The sequence below is a fragment of the Orbicella franksi genome, chromosome 4 (genome assembly GCF_964199315.1).
Source record: "Orbicella franksi chromosome 4, jaOrbFran1.1, whole genome shotgun sequence".
In the NCBI taxonomy this organism is placed as follows: domain Eukaryota; kingdom Metazoa; phylum Cnidaria; class Anthozoa; order Scleractinia; family Merulinidae; genus Orbicella; species Orbicella franksi.
This window is the reverse complement of record NC_138148.1, coordinates 7,131,954-7,146,453: the sequence shown is the minus strand read 5'-3', so window position 1 is coordinate 7,146,453 and position 14,500 is coordinate 7,131,954. Positions and strand designations below refer to the sequence as shown.

Genomic DNA, 14,500 nt, shown 5'->3' with positions numbered 1-14,500 from the left:
CAATTTTAATACATATATGCAATAACAGTGGCTCTCTGATCTGCAAGGTACCTGCAATGCACATGTGTATAAAACTTGTAATTTATTATTTTTGTACAATTTATTGTTTTGTATTGTGTAATTCCAGAAAATATCCATACCTCCCCCATGGAAGGGATTTTTTCTAAGACCTCCCACCCCCACCCCCACCCCTCTGAAAATACCAATTAAGCTTCACACATTTCTTTAAATTTTTTGGTCTTAAAGAACCCCCCCCCCCCCCCCCCAGGAAATTCCAATCCCTTCTGTGGGGGAGTATGAATATTTTCTGATGGCTGGATATAAAGGCCAAAATGTCTCTCTTTTTTTATTGTATAATTTTTATATAGCCATATTTTTCATCTATTTTTCATTGTGGGTCTAATATCTATATTGTTTTGGTCTTTCCCACATTTTAAAACTATTTCAATATTGAGTTTGATTTGTATACAGTGTGGTTCTGAAAACCACTGAACGAATGTGATGAAAATTATTCCACTCTGTTTAAAAATATTGTAACTATTAAGATCCTATGCTTGGTCAACAACCTTTATTCAATAATTCATTGGACTAAGTCATAACTTTAGTATTTTGGTGAGTCATTAAAACTTTGACAAAGCTCAGTCTAAAAATATCTCCTCACAAAGAAATCTTTGACACTGTGCTTTTCAACGTAACACCTGTGAACAATACTAATGGCCTATTTTGCATTATTAATTTGTAAAGTAATTATTATTAAGGCCTTGTAAAAGTGATTTTAAACAAAACTAGGTCTGCATTGTGCAGTGCATGTGTGTTGGTAGATTAAAGTATTATTAAAATATGACACTGGTAACTTAAATACAAAGTAAAAAATATTCAGATTGTCAGCCAGTTTGATCTAAAACCCAGTTAAGGTACACACTGTAAGTTATAAAAGTTGTCAGAAATAATATTTCTTGACAGCAGTACAGTTCCAATCCATTTATGGTCAAGTCATCTTTCAGGATCTGTTGGTGGAGTGACTTCTTCTCTTTCTCTCTCTGGCATTCTGTGAAACGCAACCACATTTTCAAATATATTTTGTTGTAACACAGTGGAATGATTATTAAAATATTTCCATAAAATACAGCGCATGTCTGGGCTGCTGCATAAAAGATGATCAGGATGCCTACTAGAAATATTGAAAAGTACAATAGTACATATTTAGGGTGTGGTCTGAGTTTTACAGCCTTTTTTTTTATATCCGATAAGAGACACAAGGTAGCTAAGAGACAAAAATATACAGTTCAAACTCCTATTAAATGGCCACCCTCTGGGAACTGGATAGTAGCTGGCCCCTAAAAAAACAATAGAAAAGGGTAAAAACAGTAGAAAAGCCCTCTTGGGATTTTGATTACTGGCTGCCTAATAGGAGTGGCTGTTTAATAGGTGGCCGCTTAATAGGCCGGGTTTGACTGTATGCATAAATAATTAAAACTTATTTAATTGCAACTCACTCTTAAAAAAACTACCCAACAAGTGCCACAATTTGGAGCAACACCCTAAGGCAGTAAGAAGTGCAACTTTTAACCCCAATAGCAGAATTGCACATTGTTGTCATTTGACTACAACTACCAGACTTCCTTTCGTTTTTTTTTTATTATTTAAATTTTGAATTCCCAGTGGGGTTTAAATGACAATTGCCCTAATAAGCACATTGAAATGGAAAAAGTGAAGGATTCTGGTAGTTGTAGTCAAATGATGCCATCATGCAAATCGCCCATTCTCCAGGCTGTCAGTGTAATAGAAACTCTTCTGGGCTTGACTCCTAATCAAGCCATTCTATAAAACCACACAGTCGAACATACATATCATATGGAAACGAGAACCTACAAGATGTAATACACTCCACATGCTCACTTCTCATGACTTCACATCCCTTCTAGTGTTATTTTAAAGAAATTCCTGTATTTTTCCCACCTACACGAGAAATCTCCTCTGGTCCTACAGCCTTATCATTCACAATTCAGAAGCCAACATTATTCTTCCTAAAATTGAGTGCTAGAATTCCACCATACTATTAGTACACATGCATCCATAACTAAAAATTATGATTATCATATTTATAGAATATTGTATTTGAATGTACTCACCCTGTGTTGTAAATGAAAGCAGCTGGAATCATAATAATTAATGTAGTGATACTGAACCATGAGCTTGTCTGGAAGTAAGGATGCCAGCCAAAAGGTTTCTCTCGAAATAACATCCAAAAAATAAACCCAAGGGGTGTGCAGAGAGACTAGAGTTAAAACAAATGTGGGAAAGAGGAATTTAAAAGATAATACTTACTTTTTAGCCGTAATGTATTAGATCAGTTACAATTTATAAGCAGTTTTGTAGTGATGAATGTTTTACAGTATTACTCTAACAGTCATTCGTGCTCCTCCCAGGCCACACCCAGCTAGCTTCCCGACCTGAAATATTTTTCATGCTTGCCCATCTTTTTTCTCCCTACAGCTGTGTATCCCAATTGTGAGCCTGTTTACAGGTTTTTAAGTATTGTGAACAGCTTCTAAAAAAGCTGTAAGTGTACATGACTGAAACAAACAAGAGACAAAGGCAGTAATAACCCCTAATAGGGTTGTACACATAGGGTCAACAGAAAAGAAACAACAGATTGAGTGTATTCCATGAAAGATCTTCATCCCTAAGCCACACTCTGCTCTGCTCCCTGATATGATTTTGCCCTTACCCTTCTAGTTAGGGAGCCTGTTCATGGCCTTTATACTTGTGCATGCCCATCTTCACAAAGGTTTAATAGAAGCAGCACAAGTGACAAGCAAGCAATTATCTCTGACAGATCCACTGAAGTGTTCAAAAAGTTTGTGTATGAGGATTTCAAAGTGAAGATGGGCTTTGGTTTTGGTAAAAAGAGGAGGTTTTCTTGCTTGAACAAGGGCAGGGGGGGGGGGGGGGTGGACCTGAGCAAAAATTAGGCCTGTAAAATGCTCTCTGGCAATAAAACAGGAGTGGTCCCTGGGTCAGAAGTTATACCACTGATACATGTAACATGTAACTCACCATAACAATTGCAAGTAAAGTAGCCCCCTCGGAATATCGTAGAAGGAGTGCACAGCCACATACTGTCATGATGTAGCCAGCAATAAATAGAAATGCAAGCACACCTGGGGTCCAGGAACATCCTGCTCCACCAAATACACATAGGAATCCAAACGCCCAGCTAGAGAAATTTATTTAATAAATATAATTTTATATAATGATAAATAAAGTGACTACTGGTATATGAAAAAGGCTGTTTCTAAGGAAGACTTCTAATTAGTTTAATCACAGGTGGAGATCCTAATGTTTTCCAGATGGATCATCACATGTGTACTAAAGGCATCTGCAGTCGAGTGTCAACTGATACCCTTGATCAACAGTTGGCTTAAACAATACTTGATCAATGTCTCTACCAGCCAAGATCTACAATTGACTAACAGTCGGGCGATAGTCAGCAGTGTCAATCAACACTCATTGGCATGTCTGCAAAAATTGGTTGATTCTTAACCAACTTTTGACAGACATTGATCAGGTGTCAATTGAGTATCAACCGAGGTGTCAATCAAGGGTCGATCAAGGGTATCAATCAGGGGTATTGATTGGCACTCAACCAAAGATACCTTTTAAGGAATAATGTGTGCTTAAAAGTACAAATTATCAAGAACATAAAAGTGCTTAAAAGTACACAATTATCCTTCCTGACTAGCTATATAGATGGCTATTGTGCATTCCACTCTACAGTAAATATCTGACCACAAAGTATTTTTCTATTGGTTACCGCATTTGTATGTATAGTTGCAGTGTACTTTCAAACCCATTAGCAACAAGAAGATCTTTTAGATCTTATAACCGCGCTTTTAAAATCTAACTATTTTCTTAGTACTACAGTCGAAACGCAGTGCACATTCCAAAACAGTCCTTGATGATTCATTGATTACTGCAGACACCACATCACTTGATCAACACAAACTTCGTTGTTGCACCATCGCTCTTAACCTTTGTGAAATCTATGATGACCTAATGGTCTTAATCTGGAAGTTCGCTCGGGACATGCCCATGAATGATACGAAAAGGAAACAAGTGTCACGCTATTAATGACGCCTATTAATAAACAGCTTTCTTCCTTAAAAGTCAAAATTTAATTTGTTTGTGCTATGTGTAAAGGACAAGCAAAGTAGTCATGCGAGTCACACAATCCCAGGTTTACACTATCCACGGCTAATTTTAGAACGGTTGTGTTTTTTCTCCTAGCATTGACATAAACGCTGCAAGTTCTGGCAAGCTCCCGTTTGTTCCTGTTTATAACTGCACTTTTAAAATTGAACTATTTTCTTAGTACTACAGTCGCAATGCAGTGCACACTCCAAAGCAGTCCTTGATGATTCACTGATTACTGTGGACACCACATCACTTGATCAGTACAAACTGTGTTATTGCACCATCACTCTTAGCCTTTGTGAAATCTATGATAATGCAATGGTCTCAATCTGGAAGTTCGCTTGGGACATGCCCACAAATGATACAAAAAGGAATTTAGTGTCAAGCTCTTAATAACGCTATCAATGAACAGCTTTCTTCCTTAAAAGTCAAAATTTAATTTGTTTGTGCTATGTGTAAAGGACAAGCAAAGTAGTCGCGCAAGTCACACAGTCCGAGGTTTATGCTATCCACTAATTTTAGAACGGTTTTTTTGACATAAATGCTGCAAGTTCTGCCAAGCTCTTGTTTACCTCAGCAAATATTTAATTTTCCTTCAAATCTTTTAACTCACTTCGATGAAATAGCCAAAGAATTCACTTCATTTGCCTAAACCCACAAGAAATACCTGCAAAATTGCAAATAAATTAATGACCATTGCTTCTGGCAAAATAAACTTGCAAAGTAAAAAGTGAAAGCTGCAACGTCAGCACAGTCCATGGCTGATGTAATACCTTTTTGTAGTGTATTTATTATTCCCTTTGAATCCAACGCTTCGATAAAACCAAATAAAATATATTTTACACACAATAAAGAAAACAGTATCCGTAACATTTTTCTTGTATTAATGTTTCAACAGCTTTTGGCGAGTAAACATCACAGGTTGCGTGGTTCAAAGTAGCCAAGTAAAGGCTTGGGTTTGGTCGCCGACAAAACAAAACAAAATAAACCCTGTGCAGAGCAAGAACCGCACTCGGCCCATGGCCATGCAGTTAATTACCAGCAAGTGTAGGTAATAGAAGTACATTGTTAAATACCAGTGTAATTCAGGATTTACACCACATTAGTAGTAATTGAAAATTCTCTCAAAATTGCACAAGCTCCTGACAGCTTGAAAATTTTAACATACAGTATCAACTAGGTATGTGTATTCATGACATGTTTTGTGACAAAAAAGCAGCTGCAGTGTTTTCAAAACAAGCTGGCAACCGTCAGATTTCTGCTGCCTACTTGATTACATGTATATATTGACTGCCTACTTTGGTTATAGCAATCAGCTTGTTACAAATAAGCTCAGCATTGCGTCTTCTCAATAAATCTTTTAACGGTGGCAGAGTAACTCCACACTCAATTTTGCAGCAATATTCATTTATGCAATAGGAAGCTTGTTAAAACAAAAGCTCAAAACATCTACTGTATTTTGTGCCCTTCAGATTATAGGGCGAAGGGGCCTAATGCCACCCCTAACTTGTCATAGCCACCTACCCTTCCAGCTGCAGATGCCTACTTCAAACAATTTTGAAACCCCTGTTCAAGCAGTTGTGAGTTCTTTCATGTAGCTGAGCTCTCTGAAGCTCATGTGACTTGGAGCTCAGCTGAATGATCTTGAATGTGGCTGGACTTACACTGTACAAGAACTGTACTTAATTTTCAGGTTAGTAACAGTTCATTATAATTTTATAAAATGAATGCTTACTTCTGAATAAATTCATGAATATTGTTTGTATATCCAAATCCAGGAATGAAGTCAGCCCAAAACAGTGGCACGACAACAAGAAATTGTGCCAGTGATGTCCAAAAGAGAACTGATACCAGCCCCGCCTGGGTGTGGTCACTGCCTTGCATCTTGACTACTTTCTCTTCAACTATGTAAGCAAAGGCTGCAATTCCCTTTGAAGAAATAAAGGAAGAAATTTAACAGACAGTTTGACAATCTGTATAATCTCTTCCCTCGTTAAAATGCAACTGAATTGATCAGTATGCCTCCAATGGATGAGCTATAGTTACAGTTTCTACAATCCTATACAAACATTTACTAGCCAATATTATGTTCAAAAATTAAACATATTTTTGTTCCAGAAAATATTAATAATCCCCCCACCTTTTTTCCGTTCCTACTCTCCTTTGAAAATTTCATCAACGTATACTTGATGGTGTTATATGTATTATTTCAGTAGGCAGACAACTCCTTCAGTGTCTCTTCCTGCCCCGTCCATATGATAAAAATGTCGCTGGGCCCTGGATGTTAAAGGTGAACTTACTTGTACTTGATACAATTCACCCATAAAGCAACACATTTGTTAAATGAGTGGAGATCAATATGTTTCTGGCTACATGTGAATCAAAACTTAATGACAGCCCTGAAAAGTCCCAGTTCCTTGGGACTTTGTTATATCACAGGTATGGGTAGTTAGGCACAGTGAGCATTGCCTAACAGCATTACTATAAGAGTAAATTGTATGGTACTAATGTAACAATGTAACATTTCAAAATATAAAATTGACAAATTGAATAAAAATGACTTACTTCAACTCCTCTGTGTGTTATTCTTGTTTCCGTGCCGTTTTGGGGTTGTTTTAACACAATTCTAGCCAGTTTCAGTTTCATCATTTTCTTCTCTATAAATTTTATATAAAATTAATATAAATATATAGGAATGTATATATAGAGAGGAAAACGATGAACATGAAACTTGCTGGAATTGCTTTGAAATGGCCCCAAAACGGCATGGAAACAATAGTAACACACAGCAGAGTCAAAGTAAGTCATTTTTCCATATTTTGAACTGTTACATACGATGATTGTTACATTCCCATACAAACTCTTATATTTACGCTGTTATGCAATTCATATGTGTTACTGACCATAAGTGAGGTCAAGATGGCTGGATATTGGCCAAGTTCTTTTTTGTGTGTGTTTATGGACCAAGACAGAGTCGAGGTCCAGAAACTTGCAAAAAAAGAATGAGGCCAATATCAAGCCATCTTAACCGAGCAAGCTTGGTCAATAAAGGATTAATTATTATAATTATGGCTTTCAGGGAAATTTTTCTCATGGGACAAGGCGGGTAGTCCTGAGCGGAGAAGACAGCTCCAGCTTACCCGCTCAGGTAGCGAATCACAGTGCAGGATTTGATTCATCTTGCCCACCCACAGAGCTAGCCATATAATAACATATAATAATACTCACTGCTCCTAACTACCCAAGGAGCTTGGGATACCTGTGGATATAGCAGGATTTCAAATGAAAGTAGTGTACTCACAAATCCAAGCATAAAAGCTAAAGGCCACAGGACTCGTCCCACTCCTGTAGCTCCACCGAGATGACTTGTACCTTGAGGGTCAATTTGTGAGGAGAACGTAGGAATAAGACATATGAACAGACCAAGCACAACTGCAATGGCGGATAAGAATTTTCTCCTTGTAGGAATCTTCTTTAAAAACAGGAACCTGTCAAAAAAAATAAGCATAAAAACAATAATTACACCTAATAGTACCTTTTTGGTATGCGTCGGCAGCATTTCAGGCAAGTTTGGTCAAGCCATGGTTCATATTTTGGCACAAAATGCTGGTAGTTGAGCCAGAATACCCATGGTGAGACCATTTATCGCCTGATATACTGCTGAAGCATACCAAAAAGTTATGATTAGGTATTTATCGTATCCAAATTCGGCCAAGTGAGTATGATTGTAGTCATATCAGGTCAGTGATTTGATATTGCAGGATATCACAGAGAGTAGACATGGCTTTTGAGTGGTTAATTGTGAATTTGGATAGGGTAAAATGGCTAATTCAGTATTATTACTCAATCATGGACAGCTACAAGAGATTCCATCCCACAGGGTCTCTCTCCTGAGTTAGGTGAAATATGCCAAGAACATTGTGTCCAGTAGCCTGGGGTCAGTGCATAATATTATTGCAGTTGTAGGGCTTGTGGGTTATGTCCTTAATGCTCACCCAGTGGGCAAGTATATTTTTGGAGGGATGTGTTTGAAGAAATTCAAATTAGAGAAGTGCTGCCAAAGATGAAATAATCCTTTTTTAAATTGTTGGATCCTTTTTTGGAGCGCTAGTCCATCATAGTAACAGTTTGCCTGAAATTGTTTTTCTTTGCACCCCGCTGGAACTGGGAAATGTAATGCTGGGGACTGTTAACTCCCTGGGATGCACTACTCCTGGGAATCCTCCAAAAAAGGATTCAACAATTTAAAATGGGATTGATACAATCAAAAAACAATTTGATCTCTCAGGCAATACTTCTTTAATTTGCATTTCTTCCAGGGTCTTGAAGGTCTTCTTCTCTCTAGTCTGCCTGTGAATCGTTGTTCCTGTCGATCCGGTGTCATCTAGTTGGAGAAAAACATTAGCCTGGGATAACCACGTAAATTCCCATTCATTATCTAAGTTAGCCATGAAGTCAGCATGGTTGCTCTGATAGTGTAGTGATGATCACACGGGACCGGTAATCAGGGAGATGTGGGTTCAAATCCCTTTCAGGGCATAAAAAGTTTTTCTTCCAATGAAAATGCCTTTCAGAAGTTGTCTGCTCTTGGTTCCTTCATTAACAGAGATGTACTCTTGGCAAGTTAAGAGACTACTTAACTTGTATACATATAGCTATATGTATGTGCCGCTGTGAAGGGTATGGTTTTCAGTCAGTTTAGTCTGGGATAGGGTATAGATATCAGACAATTTTGGTCTAGAATAGGGTTTAAATTCAAGAGCAGGGCTCTTAACCTGGGATTCTATAAATAGCCTAATTGAAACTCAGAAGTGACTTTGTAAGATATTGGTTCAGTTTGTGTATGTTGGATTTTAGATGGTGCTAAAGTTTGTGCATAGAAAATAGCTACAGTAGTCTGGGATAAGATCAGGGGTTTTTGGTGTTAGAATAGGGTTGCAAAATCAAGCTGATCATGGTCTGGTATAGATTTACGGAGTACCACTGTACTCCCAGTGCACTATCACCTCACCAACTTTGGGTTGCACAAATTATGATTGATGGTATGTAAATGTATCAGGCCTATGAAAGTGCTCTGCATTGATCCTTTACAGAGGAGACATCCAGGACTCTGTATTTAAGATTTGTTACTACCCATTTAACCTAAGTGGTCCATCAGGCCGGAGCTTATCCCGGGTTTCCGTAGCATGACGCGACTAGGAGTATTTCCACTCACCCCTGGGTGGAATGCTAGTCCATTGCAGGGTTACCACCAGCATTAAATTCGCCCGTACTTAAATACCTGAGTGGAGAGAGGCACTGTGAGAGTAAAGTGTCTTGCCCGATAACACAACACAAGGGCTCTAACCCGGACGGTCGAGCGCACTAACCACAAAGCCACCTTCGGTGACTACATGGTAACCAAGCCTGCCTGGTAAACCCGGCTGGTAAACCATTCAAAAGTGTGGTCTATCAATTGGTACCTGTAGCTCGTACAAACCTTACCTTAATATCAGAGTTACAGGAATGGAAAAGTTACCAAGAATAGCTTGCAAATAAGGTGGAGTTCTGTTACCACTGCTGGAAAATACGATAAACATTGCTGAAACACCTTGAAAGGAACCAACCAAAAGCATTAACCGACGATAACTCCACTCTGTCTTGACCAAGTAGTTTGGGCAAATGAAGTCACTGCATAGCAACACGAAACCAAAGACAATCACGAACGAAAGAGAAGCAAAGGATACCACAAAATAGCCGTCTACGGTTGGCTTCCATTTTGCCGTCTGGTTTTGAGTTGATGTTGTGCTGTCGATCCACAAAGGCAAGCTGGCATATTGCGTGACCTGCCCGGTCACGACAACAGTTGAAAATAATATGGTGGCTACACTGACCAAAGAACAACAGGAAAAGCTACTCGTTTGCCGTCTTTCTTGATGCCTATTGACAAGATGATCGTCTTTAAACGCGCTGCTGTTGATAAGAGGATCGTGTTCTTTAGGAAAACCGATCACAGAATAGTTGTTGTCGACCGACATAATTTCTGCTTTAAAGCTTCACTGAGAGCCAACTTTACAAAGGCTAAGTACACCGTTGGATCAGTGAAAAATCGGCACACAGTTGTGAAAAATCTGCACACAGGTGTGATTCGTCCATCAATAAAATTGATATTGAGTGAAAAGAGCCAGGCTTGAAATAGGACAGTGAACGATTCGCATTATACCACCCGCGGACCAAAATTGAGTGACGTTCCATCATTTGAAAGTCATGTGAGAGAAAAAACTATTGCCATAGGGGAGGGGAGGCTTGAGTGATTTACTCTGGCGTTTTATTGTCATTTCCCAGACTTGCCACAAGTCGACCTTTTGAGTTTCAGGGTAGAATAGCTAAGCAAGCTTCCATTGTTTTAGGTCCTGTTTACAAGCAGGTAGGGTAACCCTGGTGCTAGAGTTACCCTAGTAGGAAGGTTACCCTAACGCTCCCACATTTCTTCTTTTTTTCATCGACGTGTTTACAAGGCAGCTAGGGTTAGCCTGGCACTAGGGTAACCATAGCTGCCTTGTGAACGCTCTGCTAGGGATAACTCACCTACCCGGGGTCCGGGAAAACTTTTTACTTGTTTCCAGACCCTCTGAAGGTTGACAACAAACGGCCATCATCATCTTCCATTCGCTTTCCTACACCCTGCCCTCAAATAAGTTTCTCAACCATTGATCCGTACGGCCTGGTTTTCTTTAAAAATCGTCTTCGTCGAATAACTCTCCTTTTTACATGACGCATTCGAGCGAGTGCTTTGGCTCAGAGAGCAAGACCATGGTTTGTAACACTTAGAATTTCTTTAGGTCGACTGCCGGTCAGGGTTTCCATCTCACTAAATGATCACGGCGGCAGTCTGATATTTAACTCAGATTTAAGGAATCGAAGGAACCCATCCCAGCCCAAGCGATCCAGAAGAGCTGTATAGATCGCAAGTCTAATAAACGCTTGGTTTACGTCCCGGGGGGGGGGGGGGGCGGTCGGGCACTGCCATATATGGGCTATAAAGGTATGTGCCGCTGTGAAGGGTATGGTTTTCAAGCAGTTTACTCTAGGATAGGGTATATAAATCAGAGCGTTTGGGTCTAGAATAGGGTATAATTTTTCACAAAACTGACTAGTTGGTTGAAGATTTTATCTAGACTAAGGTAACCAGGAATTGCCACTCAAAAATATATATAAAAAAAACAAATCGGCAAGTTTAAATTTACGCAAATCAGCCTCAACATTGTCGATAGATGGGGGGATTTGGGGAGTTTACTCTAGTATAGGGTAGCAAAATTCAGCTCAACTAGCTCTGGTATAGGCTAAGGGTTCCAGGGTCCCAGCAGCACATCCCCACCCAGAAATTCCCAAAGTACCTTCCCGGGGTTTACGCTCGGCTCAGAGAGCGAGACTGTGGTTTGTGACACTTCCGTCGATATTTTTTTGGTCAACTGCTGACCGGTCACGGTCTTCAAATTATTACTAAATGACGGCAGTCCGAGTTTAGGGAATCGAGCGAACCGATCATGTACAAGCTATCTTACGACTGAGAAGTTTCCAGCGATCCAAAAAATTTTTTATATTATAAGTATGAGAATGGATGGGTTCCTTCGATTCCTTAATTTGAGAAAAATATCAGAACTGCCGGTCATTTAGTGAGTTGGAAACCGTGACCGGCAGTCGACCTAAAGAAATTCTAAGTGTCGCAAACCATGGTCTCGCTATCTGAGCCGAGCGTAAACCAAGCATTAGCCTTACGAACTATTCTCGGTCTTCACCGGTCATGATGAAAACTAAAAATCGTAACCATTCAATAAATAAATTCAAGAATCTGGGATATAATAGATGATTGCTATATAAACGACCTCGCAGAGAATCAGGTGTCTGCTGTTTTTCATTCGCCCGTTATTCGCAGTAGTGTGTCACCCAAATTTATAGAACTTTGTATGGAGACGCCATGTTTGTGCGCTTCTGAAGGGCAGAAACATGGCGGCCGTAAGATAACCAAAACATATGTCGTTGAGTTTTGCCATTGAAACGAAAATACTTTTACTCTAGAGCTCCGACATATTGAAAAAAATGCTTCTTCTAGAGCAAGCACCGTTTATTTAGCAAAAACTAAAGTGAAAACTCATCTTTTGACCTACGCGACAGTCTTTTCGGGCCGCCATTTTCATGTCACGCAACGCAAGAGCTTGGAGTGCTCTATTACAAAAAGAAGAACTCTGTCGAGCTAAAACATTGTCAAACGTCACGTTAACGTTCCTATAGGGTCTTTTATCTGTTGAAACTAAAACCTCAGAAGGAAAGATAACGTCTAATTTTGGAATATGACTACGTCACATGAAAACCAAGAATACAGCTCTCCTGGATCGCTTGGCAGTTCTTAATCGACATGTTAGTCCGGCAGCAAATGTCATGAAATAAAGTCCTGTGAGAATTTCGTGAAGAAAGCTAGCCAGTAGTCTAACTGTGTTAAGGGGACCCTAAATTACATGAAAACTTTTGGTGGCAACTTTGGAACTCGCTTAGACGGGATTTATGGGGGGTAGAAAATGTGACGTGTGTATCCCAACATGGAAACGAGGCTCAAACATGAAATTGTCCATTGCTATCCATTATTTGCGTAAAATTGAACCAGAATCACCACAATTATGCAAATCAATGTCTCAAATATGAAGATGCGATTTTAAGAGGTTATTGGGGTCACGTGACCAAGCTAGCATGGAAACGAGGCTCACACAAAAGCTGCACTGGAAAGCCCTTAAAAGTCTCCTGACGAAGAAAGAGATTCAGGAAAGTATTGTTGGGTGTATGTCATCCGTGTAATCAAACATACTCATATTGTAAGGGTTACTACGTGACCATGCTTGCATGAAAACGAGGCTGACACAATAGTTGAAGTGGAGAGCATAGGACATTGCAAAAGGATGAGGTATGAAGTATTGTTGGTAGATAACACCTGTGCATTGAAACTTGTTTATAAGGTTGGGGTTTTCAGATGAAAAGTCTATCATGAAAAAAACTATGCACCTATGATTCCTTTGTACCTTGCTGAGATGTTATCCTTGAAAGCATCAGATCCAGAAATCTATGAAGAGTTCATCCAAGGAAACTGGGTAGTGAACAAAAATGCTGAAGTACCATTCTGCGTAGTAGGAGCCGACAATATACTCGAACATAAGAACCGTTTTATGAAAGTCTCTGGAGGATTGGTTGGGATCACATCACCCTAAATGCAGCTGCTCGGACGAAATTCTTCCTGATAGATCCAGAGCTCGCAAGCCTAGCTGAACAAGCAAAGAACATGGCTGGGGGTGTCTTCCAAGCCTCAAGGTCGTCATCATAACCTCACTACAGCTGTCTTAGCCCGCGAAGAGAAAAGTGTAGCACAGTTAACAGCCACCAATGAAAAGTTGACGAATCCATTCTCTGATGCACATACCGACCTGTTCAACCTAGTGACCAAGGTGGTTATGCCAGAAACGGTAAAGAGAGATTTGTGTGAACAAAGTGAGATCGGTAGGAGACTGTTTGACTGTTTTGTAAAAGAACGAGTCCAGTCTGGCGAAGTCAACCTTTGGTCGCCCATGAAGAAGTCAAAACTCCTAACATGGAAAACCAGGTTAAAGGTGGTACAGGTGACTGCAGCAGACAAGATTGTGGAGCTTCAAGAGGATAGGTCCCTTTTCGCGCGTATGATGATGGTGTGCAAGCGCAGGCCAGAAATTGATATAAAGGAGACTGTAGGCCAATACGAATTTTCGGTAGTCCCGCGATCAATATTGTTTGCTGCTGATTGCACAATGCTTCACTGTTCATCCAAGAGTAATCTAATGAACATTCTAGAGAAGCTGAAAGACAAATAGAAACAACAGGAGAGTAGCTAGTCCAAATGAAGATCAACTGCAAGTCGCAATTTTAGACGGTATGGCAGAGGTTCAGTCACTTGACAAGCCAGAGTGGATCAAAAATTGCGCACAGCTGGCTGAACACTTCAGGAACCGTGTTCTGCAGACGTATACTGGAAGTAATAAAATGCGTTTAATTTTCGGCAGATATAATTTACCTTTTTCACTCAAAGCGGCCACCAGGGTTAGACGGCAAGGAGACCAAGCTCAAGTGTATTACACACATCACCGACACAACGCACATTGCTAAAGTTCCACTGAAACGATCCCTGTCACACACGAGGCCAAGATGGAGCTCACCATCTATTTGGGCCAAAAGGTTTAAGAGTATGCTAATCGTAGTGGAAGGAAACTGGTGGTGGCATGGGGAAGTGAGTGTCAGGCAACACACA

At 39.8% G+C, this 14,500-nt stretch overlaps 1 protein-coding gene across 1 annotated transcript; it reads right to left on the bottom strand.

Annotated features, from left to right (window-relative positions):
- Window positions 1–257: 257 nt before the first annotated feature.
- On the bottom strand, window positions 258–11,134 carry LOC145486072 (uncharacterized). The gene is made up of 6 exons (XM_081464781.1): window positions 9,682–11,134; window positions 7,499–7,685; window positions 5,933–6,126; window positions 3,061–3,220; window positions 2,133–2,278; window positions 258–1,048 (listed from the first exon to the last, which is right to left on the bottom strand). The coding sequence occupies exons 1-6, from the start codon at window positions 10,212–10,214 to the stop codon at window positions 994–996; spliced, it is 1,275 nt and encodes a 424-aa protein (XP_081320907.1). The 5' UTR covers window positions 10,215–11,134; the 3' UTR covers window positions 258–993.
- Window positions 11,135–14,500: the final 3,366 nt, after the last annotated feature.